Source organism: Gallinula chloropus (assembly GCF_964237585.1).
Source record: "Gallinula chloropus genome assembly, chromosome: 5".
Taxonomy (NCBI): Eukaryota; Metazoa; Chordata; class Aves; order Gruiformes; family Rallidae; genus Gallinula; species Gallinula chloropus.
In genome coordinates, this window is record NC_140090.1 from 21,058,099 (window position 1) to 21,077,062 (window position 18,964).

At 40.5% G+C, this 18,964-nt stretch overlaps 1 protein-coding gene across 1 annotated transcript; it reads left to right on the forward strand.

Moving 5' to 3' along the window:
* Positions 1 to 1,080: 1,080 nt before the first annotated feature.
* On the forward strand, positions 1,081 to 16,924 carry DHRS9 (dehydrogenase/reductase 9; the record flags this gene model as incomplete). Its single annotated transcript, XM_084264541.1, has 9 exons — positions 1,081 to 1,399; positions 2,842 to 3,100; positions 4,142 to 4,305; positions 5,172 to 5,394; positions 8,432 to 8,459; positions 12,573 to 12,903; positions 14,526 to 14,784; positions 15,662 to 15,822; positions 16,674 to 16,924. 9 exons carry the CDS (start codon positions 1,081 to 1,083, stop codon positions 16,922 to 16,924), a joined length of 1,995 nt encoding a protein of 664 aa, XP_084120667.1.
* Positions 16,925 to 18,964: the final 2,040 nt, after the last annotated feature.

An 18,964-nucleotide genomic window follows, 5' to 3' on the forward strand; every position in this document is an offset into this window, starting at 1 on the left:
AAGCAGTATTCCCATTCCTATTATGAGACTTAAAAACATGTCAGGTGTCTGCAATTTCCATTTAAATTAAGTTTTGACAGAGGAGAATTTGGCTGTAGTAAATGCAGCTTCATTGCATCTTGCTCTTCAGAGATGGATTGTCTGTAAGCAGTCTCTAAAGAGATCTGTACTCCTTTACATCTATTTAGACTATTTTGTTGGTCAATTGCATTAGGCATCTCCTGTTTTCCGGGCCATGAGCGCTCATGAAGAAGTATAACTGAATTGTCTCCTCTAAGCAGAATTTCATTCATCATCAGTAGTTATTTTATAAATTCAGTATTAAATAAATTGGAATATAGTCCCAGATTAGCAGGCTCTTCCCAAACATGTTGATGGTGTCACACTGCCTTGAGTTTCACACCAGCAGGTGAGATGCTCCAACCTGCGCCCTCTCTCCTATGCTCCAGGACCACACACAAACACATGCACCCTCCCACAGCCTTGCTGGTGGGAAATTATTTCTTGAGAGGTAAAGACATAAATGGCAGTACCTTCTACCCTTTTTCTTGGTAGTCCACCATTGACAAAGAAGGGTTTTAGTAAAATAAGGTAAATCATATTTCTTGTCTCTCACTGCTAAAGTATTCCCAGTAAAGAGAAATATGTTCTGGATCCTGTTATCTTGCCCGACCTTTTGTTGCCAACAGGCCCTGGTTTAACTCTTTAATTTTCTATGAACTGACACTAAATTCAGACATTTCTGTTGGTTTTCATGCAAGTATTTCATTTGTGCTACTCCTTTCTAGTCGGTGTTTCTCCCGGGTATGTTTGATGGGAGCTTACTGAACTGACAGCAGTAACCTAATATGCATTAGTCTTTGTAACCTTATTACAATGTATCTCGAGTTCTCATTTGTGCTCAGGGAAGGACTGTTCATTTGGGGACAAAGAGGACACTGCTCTGAATTGTGTCTGCTGCTCTGAATAGATGCAGTTTGACAACTCAAAAAAAAAAACCCAACCAAAAAACTGTCCCTTAAAAACCAGCAGCTTTTCTTTTTTGCTTCAGGAGAACGTGTCCAGAAGACTTCATTAAAAATGCTTTTATACACATTACTCTTTCTTGGCATCATCTCTCTGTGGTGGCATTGGAGGGCAAGAGACAGGATGAAGGTTCCAAATCTCACTGGAAAATATGTATTCATTACTGGATGTGACACAGGTTTTGGAAACAGGGCAGCGAAGATTTTTGATAAAAAAGGATTCCGTGTTTTTGCCAGCTGTCTGACTGAAACAGGAGCCAGAGAACTAAAAGCTGTGACCTCAAAGCAGCTTCAGACAGTGCTGCTAGATGTGAGAGATTCAGACAGAGTTAAGAAAGTGGCTGCGTGGGTCGAAGCTGAAGTTCAGTCAGAAGGTGAGTACCAGCATATCTCTCTTAAAAGAAACCAAAACCAACAGCCAAACAAACCCAACCACATAAAACCACCAAAGCAAAAAAAAAAAAATCCCACAGCAATAGAGTTTTCCTATAAATACCATGCTATGTTCACAGCTTATTTTAAGTGTCATCTGATAAGTGAGTGAGGATGTTCTATCACCTTCCGAAAATGTGGAAGGAAATCTGACTAGAGGGATACTTTACACATCTAGTTAGTGGCAGGCAAATACTTGGGAATGTGTTCATAAAGTCAGGCTTATCGATACATCATTGTCAGAACAAGAATCCAGCTCCTGGAACCTTTGTTGGGAGTGTTTGCACTCACATGCATATCTGGGTTATGGCACCATGGCTCAACACCTCCCATGTTATGTTACCTGGTTAGAGAGCAAACTAAATAAATTCCACTTAACAAACTTTAAGAGCTCTTACTTTAAAAATTGAATACATGCAACAAATGACTTGTAGCTAATCACTTATTCTATCGAAAGCAAAAAATATATATGAACTCTATTGAATAAATCTGAATAACACTTTGTTGGACCATCTAAAAAATTGAAAAAGCCCGTATCACCTGACTTAACAAGTTGTGCAAGACAAGATGCTGCCTCTGCTGCTATTGATAATTAATTGATTATAGTAGGAGTCATCTTGCAGTAGAGTTCATAAAGGCTCTAGATCCTGTGGGCTGGATTCCACTACCTTTGAGTCCTAAATCAGTCTACCATAATGTGCCACAGTACCAATTATACTTAATGCTAAATTCCAATCTCCATTTGACCTTTCATCTCTTCATAAAATTGCTTATAACTTGCCAACTTGCTTTTATTTAAAACATTTCCAGTTGAGGTATGTCAGCCAATGTGAGGTACAAGTTCTCTGCTACAACAAAAACATTGCAGGGGGCAAAAGAACTGCAAAAGCCTTCTGTCACAGTTCAAATGTTGTTATCAAACCTTTCAGAAGGTTTCCTTTTTGGGTTTGTTTTTTTTTTTTAACTAAAAAGACCTGGTTTTTATTGTCCTGGGACCTCATCTATCTCAGAACCAGGGCACACTTATCTGTGTCTCGGGACACTCTACCTGCACCAAGGGCCACATCTATTCCTTTCGGTTCCTGTCACCCAATATAGTTCCCTCTTTGCCGTACCTGACCTGCCTCTACTGCTCTTTCTTCCACAAAAAAATCAACACCAAAATGCAGTGGCAGGGTGAAGACAGAGAGATGGAAAGCATGGTGATAAAACCTGGACACTGACAATAAAGGTGAATACTGTAGGACATGATCAAGCTGTTCCTCCAAATCTTCATTGCCCACTTAATCCCTCACAGATTTTCTTTAAAGTCTCACCCCATTCAATTCATCTGACACATGAGGTAAAATTTGCTTTTTGATTTCCTTCTTTTTTTTCTCTGCAGGTCTCTGGGGACTTGTCAATAACGCTGGGATTATGGGGCCATCAGGTCCTACAGACTGGTTGGATATTGAGCACTTTAGAGAACCAATTGAAGTCAATTTAATTGGACTCATAAATGTTACAATAAATATGCTTCCCTTGATAAAAAAAGCAAAGGGAAGGATAGTAAATGTATCCAGTGTTGGAGGTCGCCTAGCATTCAGTGGTGGAGGCTATTTTCCTTCAAAGTTTGGGGTAGAAGGATTTAATGACAGCTTAAGGTACGATGTTCGCTGTAAGGCAAGACCACTCTTCTTTTTCCTAAGGCTCATTTACTAACTTAAAACTGGCATGTGCAGAATAGCAGCTGATTTACAAGCACACTTTGCACACTTTGCACAATTATTCTTCATAGTGCTTTTGCTCAGCACAGATTATGCCATTTTTGAAGAAAAGGGACAAAGCCTGTTGGGCACACAAGCTGTCCTCAAGTATCACTGTAGCGTAGTCGGTACTCTTATATAACCTCCCTTAGTGTGCACAGAGGCCTTATTGCAGAAGCTCCACTCAAAGGAACTGAGATGTCATTGCAAGATGAACACAATTTTCCTAACTGAAAGTGCACCTGGAGACTTCCAGCATTCACCCATCCATACATACTATGAGTTATCATGCAATAGTAACTTTTGTCTAAGCTTTGTTCTCCAAAATATCTTTTCTTAACTATATCAATCATTAGAGAGATCCAGAGGACATAGCAAAATAACCCTGGGCATCACCATGGCTCCAGAAAACATAGAAAAATACAGCATCACCATCCAGAAAACATTGCAAAATGACCCTGGGCATCACCATGGCTGCTTCTTGGAACATAAACAGGGAGTGATTGTCGTACCTAAATATATAGTGGCAGTTTAGATACCAGGACACTCACACAAGGTTGACAGATACAAGATGGATCCAGAAGGAACTGTACCAATCTGGAGCATTGGCCAGATGCCGAAAGAATTCCCTAAGACACACAAAATTGCTTTACAAACTTGCATTTAGTTAGCTAGCCAGTTTTACAGACAAGTGAGATAATAAGCTACAGCAAGGTGAACTAGGATGTGAAATACACTATGTCAGCTACTGCAGTCACTGTCCATGCATATTCTCACTTTGTGAAGCAGGTAAGAGTGTTCATCCCTCTTTCAACCACAAACAAATCCCATGGTACTTGTTCACTGGTATGCCATGTAAAGACAGAAATAGAAGTGTCAGTACAGAAAAGAATCCCACAGAATGGCTACTGCAATTAAATCATTGGGTTGTCTTTGCAGGAGAGATATGAAAGCTTTTGGAGTTAAAGTTTGTTGCATTCGACCTGGACTGTTCAAAACAGGATTAACAAATCCAGCAAAGATTATCAAAGAGAAGGAGGTTATTTGGAATAAGCTTCCCCTTGATATCAAAAAGCAGTATGGAGACAACTATGTTCAGAAAGGTGAGGCAATTTCCAGACATTTGTGTGAAAAGCAGCAGTGCATTTCTTGCTAAGAATGCCTTGCAAAGTAGCATAATATCTTCTACTCATTCTGACTTTCTGTAAAGCCTTAGATGTGAAAAGTTACTCTTCAAATGCATCTGCATCACAATAGGACTATCTGCACAAAAGACTGCTTCTGAGAAGCTTTATTAAACTTAGTTAAAGATTAATTATTTATGTTGGCATGAAGCTTTTGAGCAAACTCTCAAACAGAAAACCTTTTATCTGATGATGTAATCAATGTGCTCGATGTGTTTTTACGTCATTACTATTTATTTATTTGGTAATCAAATAGGGATCAATTCCTTTTGCTTCTGCTAGCCCTGGTGGTGTTGAAGCCATTCAGAACCTGTCTGACAGCACTTGCTAAGCCTGCCTGAATAGGGGCTGCTTGTCTTTTGATCTTTGGACTTCCTCGTCTCTCAAACTTCTTCTTTCCAATCATGTTTCACAACTTTCCACAAAGCGATTTCTTTACTACAAGAGTCTAATTACAACTACAGCATTTCTATTTGCCTTTGCCTCTTACATCGTTACGTTTATTCTGAGCTACTGTCAATGCTGGTTGTCTGTCCTCAGACTGTACTGGTCCACTTCTGCCACTGTTCCACAATTAAGGGAAAGTAGACCATTCTTGGGCTCAACAACATCATGTGGTCATTTTGGATGGGGACTTCATCTTCAGAAACTGCTACAATTTCTTGTGTATGGAGAAACAAAAAATACTAATTCCTTAGTGATATTGCACAGATGGGTGTGGGGGGAAGAGGTAAAAGTCTCCTCTGCCTGACTGTCACTAAATGATATCTTTTTGAGCTTTACAGATGCAGCAAAGAAAGAAAAGCTGTCCAAGACCTTTCTCAACAAGGACATTTCACCTGTTGTTCAGTGCATGGAGCATGCCCTAACAAGCCTCCACCCACATGCCCATTATGTAGTTGGGCAGGATGCTACGTTGTTTTGGAATCCCCTCTCAAGAATGCCAGTAGCTATACAAGATTTCCTGCTTCTGCGGAACAGAGCAGAGCTTGCAGCTTCCCATGCAAAGTAAATATTTGCCAATATATCCCCCATCACAGGCAAGGGTGATTCTGTAAGAGCTATTCTTTTTATCAACATGATATAAACTATGCAAGAAACACACACGCACTCCCTATAAATGCAAGAAATACATTTATTTCTCCAGTATCTGCTACTATTAAAACCTTATTTTTTTTCATTTTTTTAAGTGCAAAGCAAAGGATAAAAAAGAGGAACTATTAAGCTTTCAGAAAGTACTGTGATGCTCATTTTGAGAACACCTGAACATTCCAGCTTTCACAAAGAAAGACAAAAATATCCCAAGAAAGCAGGGAACATGGCTTTAAGTCCCTACAGCAGGAAGAGTCTGGTCATCTCAGGTAGACAAGGGAATGGAAACAGGGCCTTCCTCTGGGAGAATCAACTCTAGCAATATAAACTAGGAAAGACGGTGGAAAATCTTCTTCCTGATACTGCTTTCTTCAGCAGTCAGCCCTATTCAGTTTTCAGGTCAAGGAAACTGTCTTTCCTTGGTACACTCCTAACCAGTGAGAAAGCAAAGTTGTTAAGCTGGATTCACATCCATTCCCACTCACAGGACTCTGCAGCACTTACGTAATGCATTTACCCTGGGCAGCATGCTAAATCTTGAAGATCTCTACAGTCCAGCTCTATACCCCTCTGTGCTAAAGGAACTACAGCTACAAAGGCAGACTGTGGGTCCAATCACAGGGACCCAATACCTGCAATTAAGGTAATGAAGAGCTAAGTAGCTTAGTTTTCTTTATTAAAAAAATACAAGTCTGAGTTTTCAAGTCTAGGAGTTATTTCTTAACATAAAAATCATAGCCCTGTATTTTGTGAGATGCTGAGTAATTCCTGTGGAGGGGAGCTGTTCTTGTTCAGTTCCAGACACAAGTGCCTGGAATTAATCATGGCAATGTGCTTGAGAACTACCGAGACCCTATGTTGAGTCCATAACTAGGCATTTCTCAGGAAGTCACTTTCCACTGCCATGGAAACTACTCAGTGATGAAACAAATGCCTTCCCATGACAGTGAATTTGCTGTGATCTGATGAAGCTAAGGAGCAAGTTACCTGATAGCTATCCAACTAGTGCTGGTTTTCAATTTAGTTTCTTTAGAGCTTTCAAAACATCTCTTCTACTTTTATCAGTGCAAGATTACTCACCCAAAAGTGAAACAAGGAAAGTATGAAATGACATCACCTACTTTGCATTTTTAGAAATTACTGTTTGGCTTGTTTAATGCAGTCTCTGTCAGACCACAAGGATGCTGTCAGTGGCTGAGAGACCCTAGCACTGTGGAGGTTAATATTCAAAGGAAAAGACAAACAGAACTTGGGACAAGGCACACGAGCCGTGAACGTATTATTTGAATTAGAAACACAGGAATATTATCAGCTGCTCAGTGTATCACTTCTTACTGTATGGACGGCCAGATTCTTCTGGCACTTACTCTCCTGGAACCAGATGCCTCACTTACTCAGATGCCAGCAATAAAAGCCAGTCACTTCTGGAAATGAACAAAAGGTGCTCTGATATGGCTTCCAAAACTTGTCCAGCTCACAAGACTGTATAAGGCAAGTGAATATTTAGGGACTAGAAGTGACTTGTTTAGAAGAAGACCCACAGCTTCCACCAGGTCAGAATGTTCTGGGGCACAGCACCCCCAGGACCTGCCTCCAGTTGGCATATGAGAGCCAGCCCACAAAAGTGTGCTTCAAAACCTCCATTTGTCCAGCAGGAATAATGTTGGCTTCTGGCTTTTCACTTGCAAACTCCTTTTCCTTCCCCAGTGTTAGCTTCAAGCAAGGTAATTTTTCCACATCCTTTATAGGAGTCAGTGATCTCGTTATGAAATACACCTAAGCCGTCAATGGGAAATAGATAGTCAAGGGCTTCTTTCTGCAGATGAAAGACAGGCTGATGCCAAGCTCTCTAACAGAAAGCTACATATGGAGCTCACATATTCCTTATTCTGTTTCTCTTCCATTATGTTCCCTTGCATGTTCCCTATGCAGTCGGACAGAGGTCATCATTGACATGGTCTGCTCAACTAGACAGGCCAGGTCACTTCCAGCTCCATCCTATCACCTTGCTTGGTTTCCCCAGTTTTAATTTCCTTCTCATTCAGTTTCAAACATATTAATTCCTTCTGCCATTGAGAAATGTCTTTGCCCAAGCCTCCTTGCTTCCTGCAGCACCAGCCACTACACAGCACTGTGAACGGGGAGATGGGGAGGCACAGAGAGTGGGGGAAGAGGAGTTGTGCTTACACCTTTGCGCAATAGCACTCTGAGCTGCATCACAAGTGCCCAGCAGACTCTGGGCCAGGGAGCAAACAAACAAGCAAGCTAGCAGTAACACATTAGAGCCTTTCCCCATCCAATCTGTAGAGCTTCAGTTTGCTTAGTTTGTAGAATTTGAGCTTTTATTTGAAAAACGTTGCCTAGTTACTCAGGCAGTTGATTTATTTCTAGTCACAAAAAGCTGCCCCTAGACTAGAAAAAAATAACCTCATCCCTGGAAGTTTTCACACACAAGCATGTATCTGAAAAGATCACTAACAACTTGCTCACATGCAGGGAAGGTCTGAACACAGCCCTTTAAAACCAGTGGAAAGCCTCCTGCTGCTTTCCAGACAAAGCACAGATAAGTCCTTCCCAGCTGAGTAGATTAGTTCTTCTAATGAGTCCTGACAGCGCCCCAGGCTGTTTAGACTACTATATATAGGCAGCGATGCTTATACAACGTAGGTAGGACAGGCAGGCGCGGAGCATATATAGAAGATTAATAACAAGTCCCTAAGGTAGAAGGATCACAGCACAAGTCACCATCTCCAGCAGGGAGAGGGGCAGTGCCTGTCAGATGATGTATAGTGATCAGAAAACACCACCAGGCACAGAATTTACAGCAAGATTTTTCTGGAAACTATCACCATGCGGGTCTTGGTGCACAAGCTTATGAGTTTGACTTGAGCAGTTTCAATATTCTGACACTGAAAATAACTGGCAAGGACAATTCATGAGCACCTGGAGGTAGACTGAGCTTGAGGATGTCTCCTGAGAATGTGAGTACAAGCACAACAGAACTCATGTCTACTGTTATACTGTGCAGTACCCATTAAAGGCATTTGCAGAATAGCTAAGAGAACAAATTAAGCACTTGGTTTTGAGTGCACAGACAAGAGAGCATGCAGTCCCTTCCCTTCTGAAGTGATTTTAACAATTGCTGCTTACCTAAGCACCTACAGGGTATGAATAAAATGCTAACTCAGAAATGGTCTTCCCAACGTCCGGACTCTTTCTCTAGTCCTTTATTTTGATTTATTGGGTCAGTCACCTAAGAGTTTAGAGGGTTTTGTTTCCTTTAATCTTTTACTGATGCTATGGTAAAAAATCTGAAGCACAAGCCATACAAGGAAAGATACGATCATGCAGAGAAACAAGCTCCCCCGTTGTACCACACTACATTTATCTTCCTGCAAAACGCTGAGTAGGAGAGTTTGGAGATTATTTCTTTTGAGGTGACACATTAATGAAGATGTTAAAGTAAGCTGTTGACCGCCAAACTGAATTATCACCATGACATTTTTCCATAGCATATAAAAAAATACTTCTTTTCCATTAAACAAAAATGCAAAGCCCAGCATGTAAAGGAATAGCTCACCTAAGGGTAGGAAATATGATTTGTTTGTGCTGGCATATTTGTTCAATTTGTTAACTGAGGAGCAGGGGGTTTGTAGCTTTGGAAGTATGACTAATTATTAAAGATTGTACTTCCTAGAATCTGGAGAACTGTTGGGTAATCTGTCAGAGTGCTGTCTAATACATCTAAACCTTTCCCTGAGTGCTACATGAGTGCTGATTTTTGTAAAACCCCAGTCCCTGAATTTCCCTTTGACAGCTCTTCTTCCGCATGCCTGGCAGGTCACTCTAACCCACTGCAGATCACTGACTTCTGGAGGTTTGCACTGCCTGCACAGTGGTGGCTGAAGGAATCCAGAGCCCAAACTTCAGCCCAACCTGAGGTTCTTCAGCATAACTACCAAAGCAAACTTGCTGTGGGAGTACAACAGTAACATCCCCCCTTCAATACGGTCTGTGTGCTTCAGTTTCCTTCAGAGCAGAGAAGCAGAGGGATGCTGTAATTTGCAGTCCTCTAAGGATCTTAAAGGGCTCTCAGAGAAGTCATGCTGCTTTTCTCTAAAATCAATTGCTTTTATAATGGCATTTGTCTAGGCATAAGAAGCCAAGCTCTATCCCAAGAGTTCTCAATTTGCCAGGCAAATATCAGAGTTTTAATGGAAAGTAGAATTTGCCTTTAGCTATTTACTGGCTACATTAGTAATCAGAATTCAATATTTATGAAGATATATCAATACTCTTGAAATATCATGCTGACATTTTCTCTGGAAACACACTCTGACACTCCAGGCAGCTGTTACAAAATCGATATGCCCCTGGAAGACAAGTGGCTTTATTTAGTGCTCCACAATTATCAAAGGAGAAATATTTTGTATAAGATTGTACATTCACAGAATTAGACAACTTTCTTGGAAGAAAACTTTAATTGAGACTGTACCCTTTGATTCAGACCCCAGACTCCTTCCAGTAGAATGACATAATCTAGCAGAATAAACACTGGCAGGAGGGTCCAGCACCATGGTGCTCAGCACCAAATGTCCATGTATTATCAGAGAAGGAGCACTGGTACTTGGGGAGAACTAGGTGGTTAGGGATTACAGGCTTAGGAACATTGGCCCAGGGCTGACAGGGGAGGGAAGAACAGTGGAGGCTCCACACAGTGCTGTGGGGCCCCTTGTCTTACAGCAGTTCTGTACCAATTATTGTTAAATACAGGGACTAACTAACCAGAGCAGTCCCAGGCATTTCCTTTACAGGAGCCAAGTAGGTATCCTGGCCACTCCAGGACATCTCCACAGAGCCCAGTTTCAAATTTAACCTGCTTTCCAGTAGCACAACCTCACTGCCCACTTCTCCCACCCTACAGCACAGCCAAGCAAGGAAGGTGCAATTTACAGTTCTTGTTTACAATCAGGTTAATCTTTCCCCCAAATCTCTAATTATTTAATTTAATTTTTTATTGAGAAATAGGTGAATTGAGTCCTCAAATGATATATCACAGCACTAGCTCTGATATAAATGATATATCACTAGCTCAGATTTATCAGCATGGGGTTACAAGAGCCTGCTGGAAGCAATTCCTTTCTCTCTCTGTGTCTAGCTCAGCTCCAAATTCTAAACCAGCAGTAGAAGGAAATGTCATGGCCTGGCACATCTTTGCAAATGGACTGGGAGTATCTAAGATCAGCAGCTGCAACATCCTGTTTTCAGACTTCGTTTTACAGTGCAGAAGCCTGAATTAGCCTGAGCTCTTTCACACAGTTTTAATGACGTTTTTTCAGAGCACACTCAGTGAGTCCTCTCAGAAAATAAATGTCACCAACTCAGTGAAACATTACAAAGATGATTCCAAAGTGCACACGTTCAGGAATGCTACAATCCTTCTCAGGTTTAACAGGGATGTAGACAGCAAAAAAGCCAAGTAACTAAGTGAAATAATTGAACTAGAGAGCCAATTACATCAGCCTCAAAACAAAAAAACAGTGAGATGGGCTGCTAAAATAACCAGTGCAGCCCATGAGCTAATCTAATGCCCCAAATATTCAATCTCTGTCCACAGATTGCAGTGGAAGGAGAAGCAAACTCTTAACTGCATGTACTTGCCTGATGTTTAAAATCAGAGTGTGTCACCCAGTAGCTCAGAAGCCCATATTGACAGCTACTATGTAAAATAAGATCATTAAGGGGCAATGAATGTTGTCACTTGTTATCATTTATCTGCTATGTGACCAATTTAATTATTTAATGAGAGTCCAACATTCATTCACTATCAGATTCTGAGATTCCTTCCCTCCCTGCTTGGCAAAATGACAGCAAAGTTTACAACTAGAATAAATCCAAATTAATCCATGAACTCAGTAGAAACAAGACCACCAGACAGTCTCTAGCTACCAGACTTCCTTTAATATTCATGTCTTAAGGCAGCAAGGATGGTATGCAGAAACAAGCCAAATGAATGCTTAACTTCAGATGCCTATGAATAAGAGAAGAAAGACCCTTTCCTCTTGGATTACTTTTAAGACATAAAAATAATCACAAATTCCTTTGAATTTAGGTAAATAGAGGCTATGTGAGCAGTTAGCACCAGTAAGAAAATTTCTTTTTAAGAAGATGTCTGGACAATGCATGCCAGTCTTCCCATAAATACTGGGTTTAATTATTTTGGTTTCATTCTTGCACAAACTAAAACTACAAAAAAACCCAAACCAAACAACCCAGTAATTGATCATAAAGATTTCTGATGTCAAGAACTATATTCTACATTAAAAAAAACCACAACATTTTAATAAGCAAACAGTATCCTCCCCAGTAGATTTGGGGTTTTTTTGAAAGCAATATCTCCATTTTTCTTACATACAAACACAATTCCTGTATTATATATTCTATGTGCTGTGTATCAGTGCTAAACAGGCAATGAGGAAGGAGACAGAAGACTCAAGCACTGCCCTAAAGTCTACGTTGTCCAAGGGACAGAGAACAGGTCACTCACCATCACACACCACAAGTCACAGAACAAATTAGTCATCAGACCCATCACTGTAGCTTAGACTTTTCCGGTTGTTCTTGGGGTCACACCGCTTCTGTGCAACAGGTTACAAGAGCAGCTTGGATACAGGAGGTCAAAGAGAATTGTCCTTCTTCCCAAAGGAATTCCTCTCTCCAGTATTAGGAAAAATAATCACCAGTGTCCACAATAAAAGCCGGACATTACCATTAGAACTAATGCAGTCATTCCTGTCAGTTAGAAACATCCCGGGAGGGCTGGGCTGACTAGAAAGATTGGTCAGCAAAGCTTGAAAACTGGAAATCTATTGAAAAAGAGGATAGGGAAGGTTTTGCCAAGGCACATATTATTCATGGTTTGCAATCACATTGTGCCAAAGCTTCCACCTCTGCTCTCCATAACTTACAGTGAGCTGGAAGGGCTGCAAAGAGAAACATAGCCCCTTATGGGAATTGTGTCTGAGGAAGTTGAGGGGTTGGATGACCACATTTGCTTCATTGCATTTCTAGATCATTAACTTGCTTGCTTGTAGCTCTCACTTTCAGACTCACTGCACATAGCAATTCTGGCTTCCATACTTTCTCTTATCATTTACTGGCTCATCAGAGACAGTCAGCAAGTGAGACACCTGAGTGGAAAGCATGTCTTCATAACAGGCTGTGACACTGGGCTTGGAAACTCACTGGCTAAACGCCTTGACAAAAGGGGATTTTCTGTCATTGCTGCATGTGCCACAGAGAAAGGACGCCAAGAGCTACAGTCCTGCTGCTCACTCTCACTGAAGACAGTGCATCTGAATTTAGCTGACTCCAACAGCATTGCCAGGGCTGTGGTGTTTGTGACTGAAGAGACAGCTGGCAAGGGTAAGTGTAAATTTCTGAGAAAAATTATTCAACGTAACCAAATCCGATCTAGCTGAAAGTTCTGCTGCCTCTCCTGTCTCCCCAGAGGCATTTTTCATCTTGCTGATGAAACACATTCAGTCTTCAGTTCTGTCATTTCTCAGTTCAAAGAGATTCTCTCCAGGAACACTTTTGGGCTTTCCCTCGCTTTCATCAACAAAGGTGCCTAAAAACATAGTTGCTCAGTCGATTAAAACTAGATAATCCCCAGATGGAGTTTTTGGACTTTTTTTGCTGCAGCTGAAGAATCTCAGTGGGGGGAAGGTACCAGAAAGAACTTTATTGACAATAAATCCAGCCCACCCAATTAAAAATGGAACTTTTTCAGCCCTCCTCTAGTAAGCCCAAGAGTGTTTTTGCATGGCTGGGTAAGCCTGACTTTTGCAATGCACACAGTAACCACTGCACTGACTCTGATAGTTAAACATTTGCTATTTCAGCCAGTTTTCTTAGAGTTGCTACATCAGTAGCTGTCACTACTGCTATTGTACCTACACCTCTGAGCAGTTATCTAAAAGAGGAGAGGTTTGTCCTTGGATACCTGGGAGTGGAGTTAAAAAACAAGACAAGTGTTGGTTTTGGTGAAGCGGGATGAAAAGGTCTGCACGGTAAATACACTCAACAGTGACAATGCACATTTCGTTCTCAGCACCGATAGCGCGGATGAGACATTGTTAAGGGCTGCCAAAGGGGATCACAGCCCTGCAACTACCAGCTGTAACACGCCTTTATACCTATATATGCCTTATATATATATATATATTCAGTAGGCTTGTTAATTAACAAACTAGATAAAACAACAAATATTTCTCTTCTACCAACAGGACTCTCCTCAAAGCTTGTCAAACACTCTTGGCCTCAGCATGAAAGCTCCAGATCATTATCGAATGTAGTGGATGAGGGCAAGGACAACATAATTATTAGTACTTACCTCCTCAGGCCCTTCCAGCTGGCAGAAGGCCGCACGTTTTCAGTCGGAGTAGCCACTGCTAATCCTGTCACTTCAGTCTGAGAAACTCTTTATGAATGCTGGACTTTCAGCCTCTCCCATCAGGCAGAGGCTGTCCTCAGCAAACTCTTGAAAGCGTCACTATTTAGATAAAGGTCCTCAAGTAATTTATAAGGTAGTAAAGCAGTATTATCAATACACAGGGTTAAGCCAATATTTTTAGAAGTGTTGAATAAATCTGCATGTCTGGTTCAGACATGGTTGGGTTCTTAAGCCCAAACCAGAAAAATCAGTCTCTCCAATTTTATGTATACTACTTGATTTTCACAAGAACCTTCGGAGTCCACAAACTTGAGTGGATCCAGGTAATAAAGCCCAGTATGGTGGAATGTACCTCCAAATAAAATAGTTTTCCTTTAATATTTTACTTGTGCTCTTTTAGAGTCATTGCCTCAGGCCTTCAGCAAGATTTTCCAGGTTCAGAGAGTAGATCTTCCAAGCAAACCCCAGACAACTGTATTCATCTCACTGAAATTTTTGCAGACTGTGTTCTTGGTTCCCAAAGCTACATACGAAACTCCAGGGTAAGATATTGCCATTGCCACACACTGAAATAATTTTGTAATCCTCTTAGGACTTTTTGGGTTGGTGAGCAATGCTGAAGGAACAGCACCTGTAGCACCCACTGAATGGCTGAGGATTGAAGACTTCCTCTCAGTGCTGGATGTCAGTCTGCTGGGATTGATTGAAATCACACTCAAGCTTCTGCCACTTCTGAAAAAAGCTGAGGGAAGAGTAGTCAATCTAATTAACACCAAAGGCCTCGTGGCTTTTGCAGGGGGTGGCTACAGCCTATCCAAATGGGGCATGGAAGCTTTCTCTGACACCTTACGGTGAGTAGCTACAAATACATGCATGAATCCAAGAACAGATTCCAGATGTGCTGAGAAAAAATGACTGTGTTTGCCCCTCTCATTTTCTCTCTGGAAATCTTGCCTAAAGTGGAAAAGGAAAATATGAGGATGTTGGTCAGTTGTCTTCACAAGGACTAGGATGGTTTGTTGCAAACCATTTTGAATCCTTATATAAAGAAAGTATATGCCTTAAGGATATGTAATAGAAGCTAATGGCTAATGTACATGTGGTCTATTCCATTGTACACTTTGGAATGTAGTTGTCTGGGTCACCTGAGCTTCCCAGCAAGACAAAGAGGCCATTTTCATCCCAAGAAATCGCATTCCAATTCAAAATTACACAGAGGGAACCATGCTACCAGAAAACAGCTACCCTTTATTACACTAACACTTGATCACTTAAGCATAACCATTGAACAATATGACTGAGAATAAAGTTCTAATCTAGTTGAAAATTTTTACTCTCTTTTTGGTTTTTTTCCGAGGCACTTTAATAATCTGCTCCTGCTGGAAGCTAAAATGATGCAAGAGTATTTGAGAGTTTTAGTTTGATAATGCATGACTAAGATGCAGCTGGCTGCTGCATTCTTTGCATGGGTCCAACATACACCACACAGAAAGCTGTGAATCTAAGGCTGCTTTTTTCCCTTACAGTTAATTGCCTGATACACTTTTACAGGACAGGTACACTGCTAGTAAGCTACTTTGAACATCTAAAAGTTATTCTGACATTTGATTATAAGAATCAAAGTCTCAAATACTCATTTATGTGACAGATTTTCAACTTACTTATATTTAATGGTTATGCCATTATTGGGTGGTCAGGGATGGTTATTGTGGTTTTTTTCCTTCTTAGGATAGAGATGCAGCATTTTGGAGTGAAAGTCAGCATTGTTGAACATGCTTTCTTTAAGGCAGGAGCTGTTAATTCAGATGTCGAGAAATACCTCTTAAGACTTTGGAACAGACTGACTCCTGAGATCAGGGACTCCTATGGAGAAAAATATTTTGTTGAATGTAAGTAGCAAAAGGACTGTACAAAACCTATGTGAGGATCTTATTAATGTATATAAATAAATACCTGAAGCAAGACAACAGAGCCAGGCTCTTTTCAGCAGTGCCCAGGGACAGGACTTGAGGCAATGGGCACACAATGAAACACAGGATGTTCCTGCTGAGAATCAGGGAAACACGTTTTTACTGTGCAGGTTACTGACACAGATTGCCCAGGGTAGTTGTGGAGTCTCCATCCTTGGAAGATGTTCAGAAGCCATCTAGACATGGTCCTGGACAATCTGGTCTAGGTGACCCAGCTTGAGCAGGCCCCTTCCATCCTCAATCTGTGATTCTGTGAACATTTTCTGGACTTCATTAACATTTGTTAAGAACCCATTGATGACTGTTCTGGACTAGTGTCTGTTAGATAAGTCCTGTGCGACTACTTCCCACATGAGATTGTTGAGTATGATGTCATGCTACCATCTTTAGTCCCTCCATATTTAAAAGGTGAATGCCCCAGAGGAATGGGGCTATTAACTGCTATGAACTGCTATGACTATATGTTAAAACTGCTATGACTATATGCTAAAATTTATGGCTTACAGATACCTGAAAAGATAGGTTGTGTCACATGCACTAACTGTGGGGAATATCTGGTTCACAACGTGGCCAGGGAGGTTTCTGTTTACTGGGCTCTGGGTGTTCCGCAGCCTTTCCGGTCTCTGCTCTTCTGTAGATATACCACACTCAGTACTTGGGTCAGTAGTCTAAAGCAAGCCTGAAGATGTAGCTAAACCTTTGAACAGAATGAATCCTCTCCCAAAGAATGCTGCATGTAAATGCTTTCAGGTTTATTTTCTTCTTTACAGATATAAAAGCTCAAAGATCGTCAGTGAAAAGGCTGTGTGACTCTGATATTTCTAAGGTCATAAAATGCACGGAACATGCCCTGATAGCAAAGTACCCCAGGACACGATATGGAGCTGGATGGGAAGCAAAGTTCTTTTGGCTGTTTCTCTCCTATGCCCCAAGCTATTTATCTGACATGTTGCTGCGTATGATGTTTCCAATTCCAGCAGCTAGTGGGAGATCAGTTCCTGAAGTTCTAATTAACATTTAGTATTAAACCAGTATCAGCTCTGTGGAAATAAATATTAATCTTGTTAAAATCAGATATCCTCCTCTTCACCAGTTATTAGGCTGCTTAAATTCCTTTCAAAAGACACATTCTCTACCTCCCACCCCTCCTTACCTGGAATTTCTGAGTTTGCAGCATATTCTTGGAGGTAATGATACCTCAATAGTATCTGCATTCATAAAATATTAAGCTTCAAAGCTGATTAATACTACTCACCCAATAATAAAAAATAAGAAAAATAAAATCACTAAAGGGATCATTTTTTTCAAGTAGACTTCAACACGTAGGCTGCTAGTGAGCTTGAAATAAAACAATAGCCTTTCAGAACATATATCTTATATACGTCCCTTACAGAATGTATTAAGTCAGAATTAGTCATCTATTTCATAACAGGTTTGCTAAGGGTCACATTCAGGAATTGCTAAATTTCACAAGCTACTGAACACAAGACATGGAATAAAATAACAACAAAGCCCAGCTCTGCAACGAATTTCAAAAATTACAACTGCGTTATTGGACCACATCTAACCACCCAAGTACTCAGCTGTGTAGAGATAAAACCCCAGCTATTTTACAAATATGCATCTACAGGGAAAATCAAAGCTACATTGTACTCTGTTACTATGCAAACAAGTATTCAAAGTAGTATTTTAACCTTCTTCCTCATATTAGTATAGTTTATGAGGAAAATATTAAAAATAATACACATTCACATTTCTTTTGTCATCAAGTGTGCTTTGCAAGTTAAAAGGATGATTATTTCACTCTTCAGTTGAAATGGGTCATTGGTGTGTGCTATGGCAAATCATTTTAAGAGTGTGTTCAGAATGGCAAAATATTATTTGAGATTACTCTGCCTCTGGTACATTATTTCTATCAAACTGCTGGCCAGAAGCTCACAAACTGGTGTTCCTAGAGATATTAAAATTGAAGGGGGTAAAGGTTTTATTTGCTAAAGAGCTGCGTTGGTGATTAATCATTAATGTTCAATTCAATTAAGCTTACAAAAATACCATGTGCAGGTCAGAACTCCAAATGTAAGAAAAGGAGTTTCATCACGGAGCGTGCGTGCGTGTCTGTGTGTTTAAACATGCACAAGAAAAGGACAGACTGTAAGAAAGTGTTTACTAACTATTTCATTGAGGTTCTATTCTCTGGCAAATGGCCTCAAGAATAAATTTATTTTAATCCATTTCATGACAAATAGCTGCAGAGAGATAGTTCTCTCTCTCTGGCCTGACAGCTGTAAAGACAATGCTAATGAAAAGCTTTGTGGTGTAATTCATCAGTCCTATAGCAGCAGATTACAGAGAGGTGCTGAAATCTCTAAAAACCAGCATTATTTGAAACAGAATGAATCCAGAATTCAAGAATCTAAGAAGGGACTGTCCTCATCAGGGAGAAAGAGTACAAGGGGAAAAAACGAAGTTAGAAATAGAATTTTGCGTAATCAGAAGGGCACGTTGTATGCTACTGAGAGGAAGATGTCCAGGTCAAGCTTAGGAATCCTTCACCTTAAGGTACGTTAAACAATCAAATCTACATACTACCTACCTATACAGTATCCCAGGAATGGTTTTCTTTCACGTTTGGAAAGTTAAAATTCTTAGGGGATAAAAGGGTGCCTGACACATGGCCGACATACTAGCAGTTTTCTCCAAAAGTGGTTCTAAATCTTTCTGTGGACAAAGACTATTCAGAACATTGATGCTACTTTTTTTCTGTGGTATGTAACTGGAAGTGAGTCTTGTGGAAATGTTAGCCCTGTCTTCTCCCTTTAAAAAAACATTGTGAACTATTTCATTAAGAACAGCCACCTGCCTTTCAGATAAATCCTCTCTGAGAGCCTTACAATGCATATGCTGTCTCCCAGATTCTAAGAAATGTTCTACATTAAAGCACACAGATATGGAAGTTGAGTGAAGGTTTTAATTGTTTACATGCCCATAGACCCTGAGAGTCAGTCTTCTACAATCAGTAAGTTTCCTGCTTCAAGGGCCAGTTTATTTAATGTGTGTAAGG